This window comes from Aspergillus thermomutatus, assembly GCF_002237265.1.
Source record: "Aspergillus thermomutatus strain HMR AF 39 chromosome Unknown NODE_236, whole genome shotgun sequence".
Classification (NCBI taxonomy): Eukaryota; Fungi; Ascomycota; class Eurotiomycetes; order Eurotiales; family Aspergillaceae; genus Aspergillus; species Aspergillus thermomutatus.
In genome coordinates, this window is record NW_020798286.1 from 1 (window position 1) to 20,924 (window position 20,924).

The following is a 20,924-nucleotide window of genomic DNA, read 5'->3' on the forward strand; positions in this document are numbered from 1 at the left end:
GGGGAAAGGTATGAGATACCAATTGCTTCGAGATTATGGATTCATGAGAAGGGCGGTGAGGGCAGGGCCTAGAATTTAGTAGAAGATCTTAGTTATCATAATGCTCATTGTATCGACATCGTCCCTCAGGGGTGAATGGGTAGCCTTGTGAGCTGACAGTCGGGATATGGTCTCTGAAACCATGTTCTCTGCCATTGTGATGTCGATTGAGGTTGTTATCATGATGATTGTACGATTCTGTCTGTGCCTTTGCAGTTCAGTGAGAGCAGGCATAGTGGGGTTCATTGCACAAAGTAAGGCTACATAGCCTACTCTGGGACACAGGATGTGGGCTGATCTTGGCTTCTTCGTCGATTCGATATGCGAACAATTAGATAGACCTTGCAGCAGATTGCAATGACTAGAAGGCACTACAGCTTCTCTTCTAGCCGGGGAGAAGAAATGGATACCGACCTTGGATCAATAGAACTATATGTCCCGGACGACAGTCTGGTTCTTGTTGTCGAATTCAAGCTTCAAGGCTTAAATAACAATGAAGCGGTGTGTCTTTAGCGGATGGCTTCTGTCCCTTGGTCTCTGAACAAGTGCCTCCTCTCGAAGTCTTTCTCGACTTCGAGGCCTGGGTTGACTCGAGCACTCAACTTTGTCATAAACTGAGATGGTAGTTATCATCGATACATTCGAGAGATAAGTAGGATGTCTTCGAAGATGTTAGCAATTGGCCGTTAGTCTAAGGTAGATGCCTCGAGGTTGCATGGCTGTTTCAATCAATTCGATAAACGCGTCGTCTCACTGGGTAATCATCTGCACAACTCATCAACAGCATATTGATGGGACGGGGATCACCATGACGCGAGCGAGGATGAATCAACAACCATGGAAGAAGAGGAAGAAAAAGAAGAAGAAGAAGAAGAAGCACAACCTCATCAGATGAGGCATCAAGGCATTAATACCATGGCAGACCACCGCCTGTCACATCCTCGTAATCGAATACCGGGGGATGTACCGAGCTCACTGCTATCTTACCTCTTTGGGCAACTCTTGTGATTTTTCCTCACTTATAATTGGCCGATGACTATTTGCCAAGAGTGATTCGATACTGTTGAATCAACGATACGGTAAGGACAGCGTAAGAAGCCCGAGCCCAGCAAACCCCCCCCATTTGTTGCTCTTCTTATTTTGCTTCCCCCTACTTTTGCCTTAACTTTTATCTTTTATCAACTTCCAGTCGTATTTTTGATCGCGAATTGATTATCTCCTGGCTCGTTGCGGATCTGTCTGTGTACCCTCCCACCCCGCGAGAGTTTATCATCCGCCCAAAATCAAATCAAATCAGAAAATCATTTGCGTGCGGTGCTATCACCGTTGTGTGTGCACCCTTCTGTGGTGACGTCTATCTCCTCAAGTGTGTCCGAGGAGAATCAGCAACCGCAGACGCGCCTGCAACGTGGCCGCCGCTTTGGCGTCGCATCTCGCAATCCTTCCCTGCGCGCAAAAGTTATCAATCAACCATCAGAAGAATAGCGTCCTTAACTCTCAGGCGCATTCACATCCTTCACTATACCATCTAGACCCATATTAGCCATACATCATGGTGCGATCTCTGCCCAAAAGGAACAACCCTTTCATCCTCCCGGATCAATCCCCTTCGTGTAAGTTGAAACTTTACCATTTCTTTTCGTATCCCCGACTCCAAAATTGCTCTCGACCCTTCAACCAGGAGGCGCTGTACGACATGAGCATTGCGCTGGGCTAACCCGTTCCTTCCGGGGGAGAACAGACGAGGAACTCCTGGCGCTCCGCCGTCTAGGGAAAACACACCTCGCTGTCAAGCCGACGCAGATCGGAACGTCCAACGCAACCAAGCCTGAGAATTTGGGCCCGTTTGAATATGCCCATCTGCGCGCGAAACTGCCAAAAGACCTGAAAGGCTCCGAGATTTTCGCGTCGCATGCCCCTGTGCAGCACCCGGATACCTACTTTCTCATGGTGAGTGAAGCCGCTTCGCCCTTCGACATTCACAGCGGCTGATTCTGATCGCTTTCATTCAATCAGCGACGGAGCAAGGATGGATATGTCAGCGCTACTGGGATGTTCAAGATCGCTTTCCCATGGGCGAAGCTGGAGGAAGAGAAGGCCGAACGGGAGTACTTGAAGACTCGGGAGGGCACCAGCGAGGATGAAATCGCCGGCAATATCTGGATCAGCCCCATACTAGGTAAGCACGCCTGGATTTCACCAACATCCCCAAGAGAATTTACTCTGATTGTCCATAGCTTTGGAGCTGGCCAAGGAATACCAGATGTATGATTGGGTTCGCGCTCTGCTCGATCCTACAGAGATTCCTCAAACCCCAAAGAAGCAGATTACACCTCCTCCAAAATTCGAACTCCCGCCCATTGAAGCCCCAACTCAGCTCTCTGCCCCCTCGCAGCGTACGAGAAGGGGGCGGTCTGCTTCGCCCAGTAAGAGAGTCCCCTCCCCCCGCAAGCCGAGGAAGACTCGCGCAGCCAAGGAGGCCAGTGTGGAGGAGGCCAGTGCAGCCAGCGCCAGCCTTCAGACCGCTTTGGAAATGACTGCGTCTACCGCTGATGCTGGGTCAGCCAACGGAACTGTCGAGCCTAGCGTGGAGGAGTATGTCGAAGAGAAAGTGGTCTCCGTTACAGAGAAAACTACCAAGCCGACTCCCAAGAAGAAGGTCGCCGCTATTCCTGAGGAGGATGAGGTCGAAGAAGAAAAAGTCAAGGTTGACGTCAAGACGACTGCCGACACGGTGGACGATGTCAGAACCACCCAGACAACGATCTCAGTCGAGATGCCTGTTAGCCTTCCCGAGGCACCTTCTGCGGAGGACACAGAGAAGATGATCGCAAAAGCCAAGGAAATGGTCGAGGAAGCGATCAAGGTCCAGGCCACCGAAGGTGAACAGCCGGAATCCTCGTCACCCAAGGGTGCCAAAAAGCGCAAGACCGACATGCTCAGTGAGGACGAGGAGGATGATGAGACCAGAGCGGCCTCGGCCCTGCGCGCCAAGAGGGCAAAAGTCCTGGAAGAGAAGCTGAAGCGTGAGCGGGTGAGGAACCGTGCCTTGGTCGGTGTTACGGCTGTCTTTGCACTTGCGTAAGTATCTGAAACTCGACCGGTGTCAGAATCTGTCTAACGATATACACCAGGGCTTCCATTCCGTATTTCTTCTAGGAAATCCAGCCCGGCTCTTTCCTGGTCTCCGAGGGCCAGGAGCAGAGTATGATTACTCGTATGAATCATGCTGTATCGAGTTTGATTGTTCCGGAAATTGTCCAACACGATTCACTTCCACACTTCCCCCCTCCCCTTCACCACATTCTACCTTGGTAGAAGGATTGTCTGATGTTGCTCCAGACTGAAGACAAGGGTCTCATCCTTCCTACCAAGTTTCCTTCCCCTCACATGCCTGTTCCTCGTCTGCGAACTCCCCTGTTGGCCTCTAACATGGACTTGCTCCCCCTCCAATGAAACCCATCGCATTGCCATTTCTATATCTCATCCTGGTGATTCTTGATGTACTGTATTGATATTCTATCGGTTTTCTTAATAATGTGCCCCTTTTGATGCAAAGGGAAATATTCCTGTCCATAGGTCTTGCGGGTATCAGCAGCTTTGCCAATGGTGTTTGGGTTGGGACATTGAAAGAGAGAAGCTTTGCATCTCTATTCCTTCTTTTCTACGTTATCTCCCCTTGTTCTTGACTTGATTTCTGGATACCTGATCTACGGCACCCCGACCCCGTTTCTCCTTTCAAGCACTTGACCCTCTTCACTGGACCCAGACTCGAAGCAATGCAGTATGATATGAATGATTGACTCTGGCAGTCTTCTTAAGGCACTGTAGATTAGTCGTAGTATGCGACCATGTACAAAAAGATGGCTTTGCCATACTCTTTTCAGAGCACTTGGATGTGTTAAATCAAATGCTTCACTTTGGTAGCAATAATCCACGCATCAATTTATTACTATTGAGGTCTGGTAATAACAGGGTGAAACAATCCGCACTGCAAACATTCAAAACATCACCGCAATCATGAAGCTCCCAAGAGCTCCAGCACCAATTCTCGACACCCTTCAGCTTCACATTCAATCAATAGAAACAAGGACAAGTTTTTCTTCTGATTCTGTCGCATTTGTGTCGGTCTTGTGAAAATCGAGGACTTGCCTATTTATCTCTGCAGTACAGCGATGCAATGTCGCTCCCGGGGTTAGAGCTCTCGCAGACCTCAGCGGAGAGGGAGTTTGTCCCCGCACCGCCAACGCAGATTACCTTGTCCAAGGGCTCGGAATGGAGATTTGAGATTGCGTTTGGCACAGCTATACGAGTCAAGGTGGGTAACAGTGACGAAGTGGCTTGATCACGGATTGATAAGGTGTCGATGACGCATTGCAATGGGCTAATACATCGTTACTTACGTGCTGTAGCTACTGGCCGGCACCGCAGAGCTTTTCGGCACAGAACTTGCCGCATCACAGACGTATACCTTCTCCGGGACGAAAGCGGCGATCTACACCTGGCACGGCTGCACACTCGAGGTCAGCGCCGGCGATGCGATATCGACGGTAGATGGGCTGGCATCGGCGGGTGGTCTGAACGGCGACGCGGCTCGCGGCTACGGCGCGGGGGGCTGCCAGAGCGAGTATACAGCCGAGGAGACGCCGATGGTTGAGTATGCGAATGTGCATTTTGCGCTGGAGACGATGCGCCAGGAGGCCAAGGCGACGGGCAAGGACGGGCCGCGGGTGCTGATTCTGGGTCCCGAGAACGCGGGGAAGACGAGCGTGGCGAAGATTCTGACGGCCTATGCGACCAAGGTCGGGAGGCAGCCGATTGTGGTCAACTTGGATCCGGCGGAGGGCATGCTGAGCGTCCCTGGGACGCTGACGGCGACGGCATTCCGGACGATGATGAATGTTGAGGAGGGGTGGGGGAGTAGTCCGATGTCTGGGCCGAGTGCGGTGCCTGTTAAGCTGCCGTTGGTTTATTTCTATCCATTGCAGAATCCGCTCGAGGCGGAGGGTGCTGTTTATCGACCTATTGTGTCGCGGCTGGCGCTGTCTGTGACGGGGCGGATGGCCGAGGATGAAGACACGCGCGAGACGGGGATCATCGTTGATACGCCGGGCATTTTGAGCGCAGGCAAGCCGGGTAGTCTTGAGATTATCAACCACATCGTGACGGAGTTTGCAAGTGAGGCTTCTTCCTTCTTTTCTACTTCCGTCGTTGTTTATGAGACTGACCTGTACAGTTACGACCATCCTGGTCATAGGCTCAGAACGGCTTTACAGCACCATGATGAAGAACTACGACAACAAGCCGACGTCCAGTGCGTCTGCTGCGGCGTCGGATGAGCGGATCACCGTCGTGAAGCTCTCCAAGTCTGGCGGCTGCGTGGACCGCGACGCAGCGTTCATGAAGGCAGTGCGCGAGTCGCAGATTCGAACATACTTCTTCGGCAATCCTATTCCTTCTACGGCATCGGCGGCACTCTCGATGTCTGCGTCTTCGACCACAAACGTTACGCTCTCCCCCCATGCCCAACAGCTCGATTTCGACTCCTTGGCCGTTTACAACTACACAATCGCCTCTTCAGATGAAGATGAGGACGAATACGATCCTTCTCAATTCGGCACCAGCGACGCATTCTTCCCTGGAGGAAGCAACGACGCGGAGGGTACTGAGTCCCGGCATACAGAAGAGACCCCGTTCGCTTCCTCCGTGCCTGGCTTAGCAGGCTCAGGCGAGGATGCAGCACCAGGCAGCTCGGCTGTTCCCCTGAAAAAAGTCCCACCTCCCGCACCGAACACGCTTGCCAATTCCCTGCTCGCAATTACACATGCCGCGCCGAATGCCACTCCGGCAGAGATTCGCGATGCCGGTCTCATGGGATTCCTGTACGTGGCCGATGTAGATAGCGAGAAGGGCAAGATTCGCGTCCTGGCTCCGATCGGTGGGCGAGTACCGCCAAGGGCCATTGTCTGGGGTAAGAAGTGGCCTGGAGAGGTGGTTGGGTTGGTGGGATAGTACATGCATGGCAGAAGCGATATATAGCGGGTTTTAATCATTCGTCAAGGCTATGAGAATCGGAGTTGGGTTGGGTGACAATGCGTGCGCAACTGGGCCGGGATACCCGTATATAACAGACATTTAGACAATGCATTCTAACTTGATTCTGCTGTCGGCTTTCATTGAGTACTAGCAGTATCGAGTAAGCTTCTTCATACTCCCAGCTTGAGCCTGTGCGCGTTCTCGCTATTGATATTCCATACACATCTAATATGGAGTTGATGAAGATTTTTGTGTGATATTCAATGCTGATCGCAGTCTCCGGGTTAAATAAACAATGACTAAAATTATCTATATACTAAAAATAAGACTCATCACAGAAGACTACGAACTACTCCGTACTCCATCTGGTTGTCATCAAGCGACGCGTACGCAACTGCCCGGTGGAACAACCCCATCAACCATCTATCTACATCATAACCAAATCTCCAAACTCCAAATCATCGGCCTAAGACAAGCACAAACCCAACCATGCTCTACAGCTGCTACCGCCGCCGCCGAAAACTCAAACGCCTCTTCGTAATGCTCCTCCCCATCCTTCTGACTGCCCTCCTCTTCACCCCCTTCTACCTCATCTACAAACCGCCAAGCCTCCTAATCCGCTACCTCCAACACCGCTACCCGGACGTCCTCTTCCACGTTCCCCTCCCGCCGCACAAGAAGCTGGTCGCGCTGACGATCGACGATGCCCCCTCGCAATACACACCGGAGATAGCGGCGGAGTTGAGGGCCCACGGCGCGTCGGCGACGTTCTTTCTCATCGGCGCGCAGATTGACGGGCGAGAGGGGGTGCTGGGGGAGCTGGTGCGCGCGGGCCATGAGCTGGGGAACCATGCCATGCGGGATGAGCCGTCGCGCGCGCTGGGCGATGATGTGCTGTCGGCGCAGATTGCGCAGGTGCAGGCGCGGATTAGTGATGTGTATGCCGGGGTTGGGGTGGAGGGGCCGGGCGTTAGGTGGTTTCGGCCGGGGTCCGGGTTTTTCAGCGAGAGGATGAGGAGGCTGGTGAGGGCTTTGGGGCTGCGCATTGCGCTGGGGAGTGTGTATCCGCATGATCCGCAGATTCCGTATGCGCGGGTGAATGCGGCGCATGTGCTGAGTATGGTGCGGCCGGGGAGTGTGATTATCTGCCATGATCGGAGGAGCTGGACGGTGCCGATGCTGAGGAGGGTTTTGCCCGAGTTGAGGAGACGGGGGTATCGGGTTGTGGCGCTGAGTGAGTTGGTGAGGGAGGCTGCCGAGTCGTGAGGGTGATTATGAGGTGAGGCTACAAGTACAGAATGATCTGGTGCATACTTTCGCCTTCATTGTTGTTGTTGATACATGTCTATAGAATACCCATATTACCGTTACATTGTGATAATCCCAGTGAACAAGGCTTGTCGCCAGCGATAGCCCCCGATATGTTCCACCCTCACTCCCATCTCCTCCACTCGAGCAAGGTCCTCCGCAGCTCAGCGTCACAGTCATAGCCCTTGCGCTCCTCCTCCAACAGCTCCTCACGTCGTTCCCGCATGTGCTGCTCAACGTCGTACCGCTTCAATGCGATCAGCTTCAGGTAAGCCAGGTCGTTCCGCTGCACGGCGTCACGGAACTTGGCCCGGATCCGGGGTGAGTACAGCTGGCAGCTGGCTTCCCGGCATCGAGTCGGGGCGTCCCCTGGCACGAGTCGCATCATGGTCGAGAACTCCCGCGCGATGGGCTTACTCGCCTTGACCAACGGCCACACCACGTCGTCGTAGCAATCCTCGCACACCGTGAACTCGGGCAGCTGCGGCATGTAGTACCACATACCAAGAACCGGTCGATCACGGCGGCAGTCCCTTAGCACGACCTTACGGCGAGCGTAAGCCAGGAACTCGGTCACGTCGGGCCGTGGCGAGCGTTCGAGCTCGGCGCGGTTTGCAGCAATATCCAGCAGGTCGATGTATTGGACGAACCGCGGACTGTCCGCCACGAAATCACAGACCCGTTCCTGCATCGTGGTGCTTCTCTTGAACGTCTCGCGATGCTGCGGCATAAGAATGCGCAGGTTGCGAATACACGCGGAGCAGACGTTGAACTTTGGCAGGTACATGCCTGTTTCCGGGTCGATGATTCGGTACCAGAACTGATCGCTGATGATGCGTCCGGTGCATAGCTTACTTCCTGGCGGCGGCCGGGTAATCTGATGGAGCATGTCCAAAGTCTCGTGCTGCTTCTTGATGGTCTGCACCCAGGCGAGTCGTGTCCACGGCTCACTCATCGAGCATCGAACTCTCTGACCACGTGGTACCGGTAAACTAGGGATGAACAAATCTTGGAATTGCGAGTTGCACATCTGTTTCATGCATGAAGGACAGATGTCAAGATGTTCCAACCCTTTGATGGTATACCAGTCCTGGTGCCCGGTCATAGGGACAGACCGCGGACAAGGCAGAAGGCAGGGACTGGCTTCTTCTGGGGAAGGTGGGCGAACCAGTGCTTTGGAAGGACTCGGCCGTCTCGAGGATCTTGATCGCTCGCGCTCCTGCTCTTTGTCGCCGAAAAATGATACTGTTCGTTTCGTTGTCGACTGAAATGATACAGGGTCCATTGCCTCACTCGTCGCCGTACGGAATGAAGCAGAAAACGGATCAGCTTCCTCTGAGTAAGGGACGGCGGGCATCGGCTTCGCTGGGGTGGACAGAGCCCTAGAGCGAGTTCCGCGAGAGGTAGCTCCTGACACAGCCTCGGGAGGTGCAGTGCACTGAGAAGCTCGAGGAGGCTCGGTGGACAGCGGTTCAGTGCGACCCGTAGGATGAGCAAGAGGCAGCCCACTTTCTTGAGCAGAGCTTTCAGACTCGCGAAGTTTCTGTCGCTGTCTCAATTTCTCTTCCAACCTTTCAGCCAAGCCTGATACCGTAGGAGGGACACCATGAGTTCTCTTGCTTGTCTGTGAAGGGGGCTCCTTATGCACGGTTCCAGGATTCGTTGGGGACTTGTTTGCAGCCGAATCAGAGACATAACCGGCTGATGAGCGCGATTGTTGAGACTCGGCGGGGGAGTGTCGACGCCCATCTTTCACGCTGCCGGAACGATTCGGGACCGCGGCAGAAGAAGTCTTCTCGGCTGGCCTCCCTAGGGGATTTTGTCCGTTCCTTGCAGGCACAGAGACACGCTCAAGGTTGCGAGGAGGATCTTGAGTGGGTGCTCTCACATCAATATTTCTCTTTGCGTTTGCACTTTGGGACCTGGAAGTCGTATGAGTCGACTCCATTCTTTGACGGCTGCTGGCGGTGTGTTGTGACTTCCTGGGCTGCTGACGCTCCTCCTTACTTGGCTGGGTTTGAAGCCTTGTCTCCTTGACCGGCAAGGCAGTAGGCAACATAGGAGGCGTCAAGTGAAATTCCTGGGAATCATCAATGACGTGGAGAAGTGGATCCTGTACAAATCTTTCAGGTGGCGTGGCTGGTCCTGTGCTATCATCTGAAGAACTGCTTCCACGGCTGCACTCCTCCATGTCATTCTTTCCCATCTTCGAAGACTCGGAAATATGCACGTCCAGGATGACAGGGCATTGGTCAATGGTTCCCCGGGAACAGACACCTTCAAACCCGGGCTTTTCTCCTAGCATGGACATTCCGTGGAGTTCCCGCGAGAGTGAGGCGGCTTCGTCCTCCACCAAGGGAGATGGTGGCCATTGGGGCCGCTTGCGTCCAAACCGAGGCATTGTCGGCCGCGATGAGTCCAAGGTAGATGCGTGGTGACTTCCAGGGGAGCGGCAGACAGATGAAGTTCTCTCAGAGGAGCTGAACTGGCAAAGGCTATCCTGTGGCAGTGGCACGGCTGATTAGATCTCCTTCCCTGGCGACGGTTTGCATGGTAGCACCGTCGAATCCCAGACTCACTCGGAGTTGTGCAAGCGTCAGAGAGATCGAACAGAGCAATATGTCGATAAATGGAATACCAGGCTAGAAATGTGAGCGAACAAAGGTATCAGAATGTTGTCCAAGGGGATCCTCGGGAAGTTGTCAGCTGTAGTGTACAAGATTATTATACAAGAAAAGAAGAAGAAAAAAACTTTTTGTCCCTGGGTCTATGGGAACAAAGAGAATCAGGAAGAGCCAGCGCCAGGAAGCTCGGTATATAAATTGCGTAAAGGGCCTGGTTGGGCAGCGCGTTTCATCATAGCGGCCCTATCAGAGCACAGACACGGGGGATTGGGCGTTAATAGGCAGCGAATCAACCTCCATACATAAATGTCAGATCATTCATCGAAGCCAGACGTCAAGGGTTCGCAGTGAGAATGAGTGGTGATGCTTCGAACATGTCAACAGGCACCGAAACATGATGATACTTGGTCGGCAATGCTAGTGGTAATCGCATGCTGCGGGCTTGCAGACGCCTGCGCCGGCGGACAAAGACACACTGGACAACCAATCTGGATCAGCACTAATGTCGAGATTTATGTTGAATGGACGAATCATCATCTCTTATGAAGAAAGGGCTGTTGCGGAGAGAGCCTTGCAGATATGAAAACGCCACATACTGTAGGATAGACATGACAGTTGTTCATCGACAGTGCATCCATTCCACTCAGCCTCCTTTTCAGCGCCATCATCGACGATTATTGGTCATTGAGTTGCATGGATGGATATTCAATCCATTGATGAGGGCAAGGTAGGGCGTATGATGTCGATGTCTTGTTGGTATCCTGCTCAGTGTACTGATGTCGAGAATGAGGCTGGCAAAGTGACGATGTTTGTGTTAGCTCTAGTCAGAGGACTGGGTGGCAAATTATGGTACTCTCATCAACAGAGAGGTATAGGGATGCGCAATTATAGAGCAAGCAATGAGGTGTAAAATAAAATGTTGATTCTGATGATGGGATGTGTGCAAGGCAGAAAGTGGATTGCATTGATGAGTTTGTTGGCAGTGAGTATGGTGGAGAGACAGCCAACACAATAACTCTGAGTCACCCTCCCCTGGATATCTGTCTGTCATCTTTCAGCTTGTAGGATCTTCTTTACATCTGAATATATTGATAACGTTTCTTTTTTAGTCTTATCAAGATGGGAAATCAAACTGTATGCCACTTGTTGCTTGATCAATATGAAGATATATCTTGAAGGTAGGCTCCTTTACTTCTACACTTCTTGAGCATATTCCTTCCCTGGATTTGCACACATATCAAAAGTAACTGTTGGTACAAGGATCTTCATCTCTCATCTTTCATCTTTGACTTCCTTTTCATCTTCTGCTCTCAATCGTCGGGGACAAGGCTAAAGGAAGAGATCCGACGGACTCGGATAACACCCGACGGAAGTTGATTTATCAGAAGACACGAGACGATGTCGAAATGAGACGTTTAAGGGGACAAGATTCGAAGATAGTTGCTTAATGAAGGGAGAGAACAGCAGCTACTTTCGAAATCATAAAATAACTCCCAGTCCAAGCCGGATCAAATCCGAGGTCATCGTCCATCGCGGATGATTCCATAGTGGGGGAACTGCGGGGAAGGGTCGTAGAGATATAACCAGAGAATAGCAATCGCGATGACAAATCCTCTTTTATAAAATGATGAGAGATCGCCAAAGAAGGTTCTTCTGGCCATACTTATAATAATCTCACTACCTCTCGTATCCTCTCCTCACACCGAATGCATCTCTCCCGCGCATTCATCTCCCGCCTCAACAATTCCCTCTCCACAGCAACCGCCAGTACGGTCAGATCTCCCACACTCGTCCGTCTCTCTGCTCTTCGCTCTCATCTCCATCCGTCATTCCGACTGCAATCACGCACCATGTCTACCCCAACCACCATGAAAGCCGTCCTGGTCGAAAAGACCGGCGGCCCCGAGGTCCTCGACTTCAAAACCGACTATCCCGTCCCCACCCCGCAAGAGGGCCAATTGCTCGTCAAGAACAACATCTCCGGTATCAACTACATCGACACCTACTTCCGCACGGGACTCTACCCCGCCCCAAAGCCCGAAGTCCTCGGCCGCGAAGGCGCCGGCACCGTCGTCGCCCTGGGGCCCGGACCAAACCCTTACAACTTCCAGGTTGGTGACCGCGTGGCCTGGCTCAGCACCGGCGGATATGCGGAGTACACTGCCGTCCCTGCGGTCAAGACGGTCAAGATTCCCGACGGCATCTCGGATGAGGATATCATGGCTTCGTTCCTGAGCGGGCTGACCGTCTTGTCGCTGGCCAAGGAGACCTATACCGTGCAGAAGGGTGACTGGGTGCTTTTGCATGCTGCCGCTGGTGGTGCCGGCTTTCTCATGACGCAGATCCTCAAGGCGATCGGCGCGCATGTCATTGGTACTGCAGGTGGTCCTGAGAAGGTCGAGCTGGTTAAGAGCCTCGGTGCGGATCATGTCATTGACTACCGCAGCGAGGAGGGGAAGGATTGGGTGAAGCGGGTGAAGGAGATTACCGGCGGCCGAGGCGTGGATGTGGTCTATGATTCCGTCGGAAAGGATACCTGGGAAGGAAGCCTGGAGGCCGTCAAGAGGAAGGGTACAATCGTTTGGTTTGGGAATGCCAGTGGACCCGTTCCTCCTCTGCCTTTGAAGTAAGTTTGGTCTTTCACATCATTGCGCTGATTCCACACGGGCTAACCTGGACAGTAAACTCTCCCCCAAGTGTGTCAAGGTTGCCCGTCCTACTCTTTTCGGCTACATTGAGACCCGGGAAGAGTTCGAATTCTATGTCAATGAGCTGTTCAACCTGCTCAAGTCTGGCCAACTCAAGGTCAGAATCCACAAGGTTTACCCGCTTGAGCAGGTTCAACAGGCGCATATCGACCTCGAGGGAAGGAAGACTACGGGAAAGTCTCTCTTGAAGCCATGATCTACTTGCCCAATCAGAAACATGGATTTACGTGTGTACATATATGAGGAGAATTATCGATTCTTTGATCAAAATCCATCGAATTGTGTATCAACGTATGCTGATGCTGCTGGAATCAGAGTCGATCGCCCTGGAGCTACACAAGAAACTCGAATCAGATCACCTCCTCAACAGCGTGGGCACCCTCTGTTTCCTTTTCCTTTGAACACTTGCCTTCCTCATCATCAGTCTCATCAGCCTCACGATCATCTCCCATCCGCAAATCTTTCGGCTTCTTCCAACCTATCATCAAATCGTTGGCCAGAACCGTGTAATTAGAACAGTAGGCTGTGAACACCTCATCGAAGTAATGGAATCCACAGTTAAGTTCCCAAACCGATGTAATGACCTTCATGCCCGGATAGCACAACTTCAGCAGACTCTCCTCAAGGAAGAAGTCAAACTCCAATGCCGGTGCACCGCTCTCTTCCCACTCCAGTCTCTCCTCAGGGCTGAGGTCAATGTCGGGCTTGCCGGGGTCGCGGTAGGCCTTGGCCCGCATTCTTCCAACGGGGTGCAGATCTAGAGCGTGCACCTTGTAAAATTCCTTCGTCTCGTCGTCTGGAAAGATAATGGCGGTGACTTCAAAGCCATCGATGTCCTCGACCCGCATCGCCCGCAGTGCGTCTTCGTTTGCAAGCTCTTGGAATCGGACGGCCTGTCTGTCGGTCCCGGCGCCTGCCAGCGCGAACTTGACCACCTTACGGGCGATCTCGTTGGTCATGCACACTGTATCGTCCTTGCTGTTGTTCCACTGGTCGTCTTCAACGTAGAGGTCGAAGAAGACGCCGCCGAAGAGGGTAGAGCAAGCGGTATTGAAGTCTCCGGGTCCTTTGGCTGTGAACTGCTGGTTTTTCCAAAGCTCTTTGCTGGCGATGTCGCAGGATTTCCTGGCTTCCTCGATGTTGGCTTTGCATTCTGGGACTACGTCGTGGTGGAGGATGTACGTGAGGAAGTTCCAAATCGTGACTGTGGCCAGCTTGACCATGTCCTCGGTTTCGGGGTTGAAGTAGTACGGGAAGTAGGATGTCCTGCTCAGCCGTCAGTCTCATTATACGTGGCAGCATTGCGTTGCCATGGAGGCTTACAGATACCCTTTGACCACAGCGTCGAAGTCAATGAGCAAGTTCGATTGCTCCTGCGCGATGCTTGTCTGGGCCCTGGCCAGGAGGATCTGTTCACTGTCCATTTCCTTGAGATCGCGTTGGTCTGTACCCGTGAACATCTTTGGACTGATGTCGACGCCTCCATATTGCAGGTACTTTAAGAATATTTCGCGTCTGTCACATTCAATGCGCCGCTTCTTCTGAAAGCGTAGGATCGCGTCTTCCATTCGACTAGGGACGTCAGATTTGCAACCAATAAGTCCTAGTCGCCACGAGGAACTTACTGAATGATAGGCCGAGAGCTTGATAAGGTGATCTGCTTGTCAGCCGACTCATCTCCTAGTGTGGCATCGATCACATACACATCGTATATTTCTCGTCCCTCTGCATACTCCTCGGGTGTTATAGGGGCGTCCACGTAGTACTCTTCGAACCCTGTCGGTTTGTTCTGCAGAGGGCAAGTATCAGTTCCATCATAAGTCATTCCGGTCAAGGATAGAGGCCTTACCTTGCCGCGTTTGCTTTTCGGTCTGTTGGTTTTCTTCTTTTTCTTCTTTGGCTCCACCAGATCAACAGGGATAGTCTCTAGTTCCTCTTGATTCGCATTCGCTTCTGGCTGGGGTGGAGTCGTTTCAACTGGCTTGCTGATCTGAGGTCCTGAAGGAGTAGTCATGTTCGGCTGCTCAGTTTTTGGGTCGTTGTGTTGTTTGAGGGGTCGAAGGGGGAGTTCCTGAGAGCAGATTGAGGGGATTTCTGGAGTCTCCATGGCCATGAGAGAACCGATGAGATTGCTTGCTCTCAGAGATAAAAGAAATGATTTGACCAAGCTGATACAAAGGTGGAAGAAAGGTCGGATGACAGGGATGGGAAGTAGACAAGAGAGAGAGAATTGAATATCATTCACCAGTATTTGGCAAGAGGAATGGAAAAGACTATCTCCAACTACTTCTTACTCTGTTTGTTTTATGAAATTCACTAGCAAACAGAGCACACCTCCAACCTCTTCATTGTTCGACTCTCAAGCAGCTTTCCGAGGATAAAGTATAAGTCGCCTAACAGGTCCAGGCTATATCAATTGAGATAATCCACCTGTGCATAGGATACTATAATAATCAATACGGGAAGCCAAGCAAGTGAGAAGACCAAGTACATACCAAAAGAGGCAGATGTGATGCCATCCGGAGGATCCAACCACAGCCGCCGATCATCTCTGTTTCATTCTCTTGTCAGACTGAAAGCCAATTGACTTAATTAGACTACTGACTACCTTAACATAGGCCGTAACTTTTCAAATTCTTCGACATCCGGAGATTGGTTCTACAGTGAACGATATCGAGGCGAATTGATAGTAAAATACTTGATCTACGAGACCTAACCGACAGTAAGGGACAGTACAACAGGGAGAGAACGCCCAAAGTCTAACAAACTGAGGGCTGTGGCTCAGAATTAGGAGTACTGCAAAGCCGGCCTGACTTTGTTGCAGATCTTGAGGACTTGCTGCTCATTGTGGACCCATGAAAAGAGCGTTTCATTGTCCAGGGTCTACTCGTCGATGACGGCTCTCGGAACCATCGTATCCAGAGGTGGTATTTCGTCCGGTTGTCATGCTCGAACACAGAGGCAGCATGCCCTTATAAATACGGGAGATTCTAAATGGCTCCTTGGTGAGAGGCACCCTCCATTCTTTTCCTGGTCAGGATACATACACCCATAACATCTAGTGTAATAGCAAAGGGAGAACTAGGACCCAAGTATGGCGTATACCGAACCTGCTCGAAGGGACAGGGGAGGCAAACCATTGACTAAGAGAAGTGTACCTCCTTCTAGGAGACACAGTTGACATGCACAGAATGAGCCTCAACCAAAAGAGGTAGATATGATGCCATCCAAATGATCCCACGCCTCTAGAAACGGCCCACAACCCGCGTTGAGCCGGAAATCCACAGCCGCCGATCACTTCTTATCAAAACTGACAGTTATTATTTGACCAAGACACTAACTAAGTTGACAACGACTCCCCTTGTGCCAGTCATGCCGATCACGATTGCATCTCAGCCGTAGACAGAAGTACGACTTGACTTGTCTCTCCTTTTCTTCGCTCCTTCGTCTACCTACCGTCTCTTTTGGCTACACTCTATCGACGACTTCTTTTCTTTCGCCTTTGACTACTTCCCTCCGAATCTCTATCGCGGCCTCGAATACCTCCTTAATACCCGTGCCTGTCAAACGCATCTCCCGGAATGAGACAATGAATGAGATTTAGCGGCGCTCGGTGTGCAACAGTATATGATTCTTCTGTCTTCTCACGAACAACATGCCGTCGTCTTCCAGGTCGGATAGTGTGAGAACACCTAAACTCGATACTGACAGCTTTGTCGACTTCGACCACGCCGCTGCTGGACAGTAAGTATCCATCCGCACTCAGCTCACCTTACTCGCCCACGTCAGCACCACATGCCGCGGATCTCAGCCTCTCTAGCGGCTGAGCCATCATGCATTGAGCACCCAATTGTTGTCGGCGCAGTGCGCTTTGTGCGCGTACTTTGCACGGTTGCATGACTAGTCTAATATCTTCTCTACAGTGACGGCGTACGTTGCACTCTCTCCGGTTCCTTCATTGCGAAACCTTGCACTCCCCAAGAAGTTGCGTTTTACGAATCTAGCGCCCTCCATCCCGCCTTTCGAGAGTTCATTCCCACTTATATCGGAACCTTATCGTCTGCCGACCAGCAAGGGCCCTTCGCGCTCGCCGCTGCTGCTCAGCAGAGTGGAGCTATTGTTCTACCCGCCGCGGACGACTCATCGTCATCCGTCACCCCGATCACCGCGGAGACGCCGCAACTTAGTGGGAATGCCGAATTAAACTCGAAAGGCGCAGACGAGAACAAGTCTTGGGTTCCCTCTGGTGGAAAGAAGCTCGAAACCGGGTTGTCCATAGTCCTGGAGAACGTCGCCTCTGGGTTCAAACGGCCAAATGTCCTGGATGTGAAGCTTGGCGCGCGACTTTGGGCTGATGACGCACCACCGGCTAAACGGGCCAAGCTAGAGGCGGTGGCCAAGGAGACGACCAGCGGTAGTCTTGGGTTTCGCATTGCCGGGATGAAGATCTGGACCGGCGTTCACGGGGAGACGGACGAGGGCAGCAAGACCAATCCATACGCCACCAAGCATGAGGGAGTCGAGGGTGCCAGGGGTGAAGTAATTGAAAAAGACGGCTACAAGCGCTACGACAAGTGGTACGGACGGTCTTTTAATGAGAAGAATGTGAAAGAAGGCTTTGAGACGTTCCTCGCCGGCGCAAAGGCCGGCGCTGCTGATCGGTCTAAACTAATCGCCCGGAGACTTGCTGACGAGCTGAAGCGTGTGCGGTCGATCCTGGAGTCGGAGGAGAGCAGGATGTATTCTGCTAGTGTTCTCATTGTCTACGAAGGCGACCCGGAGGCCATGGAACAAGCACTAGAAGAAGAAAAGAAACCCAAGGACAGATCACCAGAAGAGTCTGAAGAAGAGGACGAGGAGTTTGATTTTGCTCTGCAGGAAGATGGCTCCTTCGAAGTCGTCAATCTCCAGGTTGGGCAAGAGGGAATACCGCAGCAGGCGATCAATATCAACCTTGATCCACAAACAGCACAATTAGGAGAAATAGACTTCGAAAAAGAGGAGGACGAGGAGGATCCTCCTAAGGTGCATGACCTCCGCCTGATTGACTTTGCGCACGCCAGTTGGACGCCCGGTCAGGGTCCGGACGAGAACGTCCTCATGGGAGTCCGGAGCTTGATAAAGCTGCTCGATGAGCTTGCTATGGAATGAGCACATCAAATAGAATTCTGGAATACTGGATCTTTACATCCAACGGTCGCTGGCGGCTTCTGGATTGGGAGATATTCAAGCTATTGGCTCTGATTTACTGCTATCAATATACGAGGATAGCTTGCTTGGGGAAAAAGCATATAATAGCTGACAATCACAGTAGATAACTATAGCAGATAAGAAGAATAATAGCTATATCCTTTCCAAGTTCAAACCGGTCCTTCTCCGTAATCCCTTCGTAGTTCGTGCAGAGCATATCCATGTATATTCGCTTACATAATCAGCCGTCCGAAAAGCATCGATTTGCGACTCAACTTCCGGAGTCTCAGACTTGTTGAGCAGCGTGTATCGACAAGATGTTCCCCACTCGTGCTCTGCTGGCGCGATCCGTATGGAAAGGTGAGTCTGCCCAAGACGGCTCCTGTTCAGTTGAATCGTCTCGAAGGAAGGCATAATGGCTAATTCCGCTACCATCACCGCAGGCCCGAACATCGTGCCGTACGTTAGCTCCATGCCCTAGCTTGAATATACTTGCCTCAGGATTGCAGAGAGTTTCAAATAAGTTTGATTGCGTCTGTCGTACAAGCTGACGCTCAATTTTTCTTGACAGTCTCCCTCTCCCGCGAAAACTCCCCCCTCCTCCCGGCACACCCCCGATCAAGACACAGAAGCGCGGAGCGACAATCCTGCCTAATTTCGTCGGTCTGCGGTTCGCGGTGCATAACGGGAAGACGTACCAGGATGTTTTGATTACGGAGGATATGGTAGGGAGGAAGCTGGGCGAATATGTTCCGTATGTTGATGCGCTTTCGGTTTGGGAGACTTTCCGACAATCGGGAATGGGAAGCAGACATCTAGGATGAAAAGCTGACGGTTGGCTTTGGCAGTACTCGCAAGCGGTTCACGTACAAGCAGTCGAAGAACAAATAAGTGATTCTGGTGGGATACGGGGATACCGTTCGATGTTTCTTGTCGCTGCTTTTCGACACCTGGCGCTTACTGCTGTTGTTTCTGGGGCGAGCATCATTGTGGAATGGAATCTCGATTGATGCTGTTACGGCGGTTGCTCGAGAAGGATCAAGGCAGGGAATACCTGTAAGGCCAGCATCTCGCTCCTCTGCGGCAGCGTCTCCCTGCCGACGCTCTTCCGTCTTCTACTGGCAGGAAGTGTACATCTACACAAACGCGTGTTGTAAAAATAGTGATTACTGTGTTGGAGTTATCTAGGTTTTGCGAGATTCAATAATTTCATTTTATTCTGCATATCAGGACGCAATAAATTGTATACTTGTTGAGGTGGACACCGATGAATATGTGTCCCTTCAGCCTTCCAAAAACGCCTGCGAGTGACCTCAAGGTTCGTAAAAAAACTTCTTTTCGAAAGATAAGAAACCCCCAATGCAGGATATCCGTCGTCCTCGACCCAGTATGTACGCCAAATGAAGTTGAAAAATCTGCCTTCCCAGAGAAAGCCACCATAATCCGTCTCGCCAAGACTGCGTAGCAATATAACGTCAAAATCTCTCGTAAGTCATCCAAATCTTGTGGATGAGCTCTATCGACCGTGCAGACGAAGAATACTTCAGGCCAAGCGGATGAAATCCGGTTGAGTGCTGGCTGTACTGACCATCACGGATGTGGTCCGTCCCCAGGACTCAGCCCTCTCTACCGGTAAAACTCCCCTCTCTTGACGCTGACACCATACTCTGCAACAGCCATGCCCAAGTCTTCCATGGTGAGCACCGTCCGGCCTTGTCCGGAGCCACCGGAGCCACCACCGCCAAAACCAGGACGCTGAATGCCTAAATGTGTGTTCGTTTTGGCTTTGCTTGCGTCACCGCCACCAACGCCCGCTGCGCCCCCCGCTGCGCCAGCTCCTCCAGCACCGCCGGGCACATTTAGACCTGAGGCGGCATTCAGACTGCCCATGGGGTTGCTGGCGGACGAACTGTTCGAGGCACGGATACGTGCGTACTGATACGAGTCGGCCGCGATATCACCAATGAATTTCTGTGTTGCGAGAGCGAGGAGTCGGGCGAGATGCGGGGGGGTTTGGTTTGGTCCGTTTCCTGGGGGTGGTAGGCCGGCGAGGGTGAGATAGTGAGCTGTTACCGCGTCTGGGATCTATATCTTGTTAGAGAGTCTAAACAATGTACATCTTGCGATACGTTCATGACAGAAAAGGAGGTCAAAAGTAAGTCAATAGGAAAATGATAAAAAGAAGCAAGACCTACAATAGGCGCATAATCATCCATCTTGCCCAGAAACTCGCGCAGACTCGTCTCCTTCTTCGATGGCGCCACTGCCGCTGCTATAGCATCGACAGATGTAGGTACTGCATCTTGAACAGGGTTCCCTGTCGTATTATCTCCGTCGCTTGCGCCAGCGACGTTGGTATTGCTGCCCGTGTTCATATCGATATCCTGCTCGATAGAGGCGTCAAGGGCTGCGACATCCGTCGTATTTGGTTCCTGTTTTGGTACAACCGGGGGTTCAGAAGTACCCGATGGCCCTCCTGGTACTGCTGTCTGTGTTGACGACGGTGGAAGCCCTTGTGAATCGATCTGGGATGAAGGTGGTGGTTGCGACGAAGGCGGCGCGGAAGGTAAAGGTTGTGATGGTGTTGATGAATCGGCCATGGTGGCAGATCAGTTATTAAGGTAGTGTGACTTGAGCAAGAGAGACGGAAGTGAATGGACGGGTAACCCCCTGTTGGACGAATAGGAGAATTGGGGGACAACGTTCCTTGAGGTCTATTCTTTCTGGGGTGTGTACAGCGAATCGACCCATGTGTTGGTGATGCACAAGCGGAGAACTGTCCGTGTTCGGCCCGATGTACTTGACACTCAGGATAATTATGCGCTCTGCTGCATGGGCTCAAAAAAGCAACGATCAAGTATGATTTCATGATATTTCTACGATAGTTCAAATGAAAATGATATTCATATAAATACAGGGTCCTTTTACATATGCACAAATAGATACCTAAATTCTACTGTTACAGACCAAACCAGACCCAAACTGACTGTCCTATTGCACAAGGCAGCAAGCAGCATCC

General features: G+C 51.8%; 9 protein-coding genes across 9 annotated transcripts; 6 read left to right on the forward strand and 3 right to left on the reverse strand.

Moving 5' to 3' along the window:
* Positions 1-1,591: 1,591 nt before the first annotated feature.
* Positions 1,592-3,198, forward strand: CDV56_100447 (KilA-N domain-containing protein; the record flags this gene model as incomplete). Its single annotated transcript, XM_026754066.1, has 5 exons — positions 1,592-1,652; positions 1,781-1,989; positions 2,056-2,218; positions 2,277-3,120; positions 3,174-3,198. 5 exons carry the CDS (start codon positions 1,592-1,594, stop codon positions 3,196-3,198), a joined length of 1,302 nt encoding a protein of 433 aa, XP_026611293.1.
* A 1,021-nt stretch (positions 3,199-4,219) lies between these two features.
* CLP1 (cleavage polyadenylation factor subunit CLP1) lies at positions 4,220-6,051 on the forward strand (the record flags this gene model as incomplete). Its single annotated transcript, XM_026754465.1, has 3 exons — positions 4,220-4,357; positions 4,452-5,217; positions 5,276-6,051. 3 exons carry the CDS (start codon positions 4,220-4,222, stop codon positions 6,049-6,051), a joined length of 1,680 nt encoding a protein of 559 aa, XP_026611294.1.
* A 513-nt stretch (positions 6,052-6,564) lies between these two features.
* On the forward strand, positions 6,565-7,341 carry CDV56_101200 (chitin deacetylase CDA4; the record flags this gene model as incomplete). The annotated part of the gene is made up of 1 exon (XM_026754819.1): positions 6,565-7,341. One exon carries the CDS (start codon positions 6,565-6,567, stop codon positions 7,339-7,341), a length of 777 nt encoding a protein of 258 aa, XP_026611295.1.
* A 166-nt stretch (positions 7,342-7,507) lies between these two features.
* CDV56_101348 (uncharacterized protein) lies at positions 7,508-9,784 on the reverse strand (the record flags this gene model as incomplete). The annotated part of the gene is made up of 1 exon (XM_026754967.1): positions 7,508-9,784. One exon carries the CDS (start codon positions 9,782-9,784, stop codon positions 7,508-7,510), a length of 2,277 nt encoding a protein of 758 aa, XP_026611296.1.
* A 2,073-nt stretch (positions 9,785-11,857) lies between these two features.
* Positions 11,858-12,911, forward strand: CDV56_101963 (quinone oxidoreductase family protein; the record flags this gene model as incomplete). Its single annotated transcript, XM_026755582.1, has 2 exons — positions 11,858-12,633; positions 12,689-12,911. The coding sequence occupies 2 exons, from the start codon at positions 11,858-11,860 to the stop codon at positions 12,909-12,911; spliced, it is 999 nt and encodes a 332-aa protein (XP_026611297.1).
* A 154-nt stretch (positions 12,912-13,065) lies between these two features.
* On the reverse strand, positions 13,066-14,822 carry CDV56_102128 (uncharacterized protein; the record flags this gene model as incomplete). The annotated part of the gene is made up of 4 exons (XM_026755747.1): positions 13,066-13,981; positions 14,039-14,287; positions 14,341-14,504; positions 14,565-14,822. 4 exons carry the CDS (start codon positions 14,820-14,822, stop codon positions 13,066-13,068), a joined length of 1,587 nt encoding a protein of 528 aa, XP_026611298.1.
* Positions 14,823-16,370: 1,548 nt separating this feature from the next.
* On the forward strand, positions 16,371-17,866 carry CDV56_102569 (inositol polyphosphate multikinase; the record flags this gene model as incomplete). The annotated part of the gene is made up of 2 exons (XM_026756188.1): positions 16,371-16,459; positions 16,639-17,866. The coding sequence occupies 2 exons, from the start codon at positions 16,371-16,373 to the stop codon at positions 17,864-17,866; spliced, it is 1,317 nt and encodes a 438-aa protein (XP_026611299.1).
* A 356-nt stretch (positions 17,867-18,222) lies between these two features.
* Positions 18,223-18,796, forward strand: RSM19 (mitochondrial 37S ribosomal protein uS19m; the record flags this gene model as incomplete). The annotated part of the gene is made up of 4 exons (XM_026756419.1): positions 18,223-18,265; positions 18,349-18,364; positions 18,477-18,659; positions 18,754-18,796. 4 exons carry the CDS (start codon positions 18,223-18,225, stop codon positions 18,794-18,796), a joined length of 285 nt encoding a protein of 94 aa, XP_026611300.1.
* Positions 18,797-19,531: 735 nt separating this feature from the next.
* CDV56_102961 (putative TFIID and and SAGA complex TAF10 subunit) lies at positions 19,532-20,505 on the reverse strand (the record flags this gene model as incomplete). The annotated part of the gene is made up of 2 exons (XM_026756580.1): positions 19,532-19,990; positions 20,101-20,505. 2 exons carry the CDS (start codon positions 20,503-20,505, stop codon positions 19,532-19,534), a joined length of 864 nt encoding a protein of 287 aa, XP_026611301.1.
* Positions 20,506-20,924: the final 419 nt, after the last annotated feature.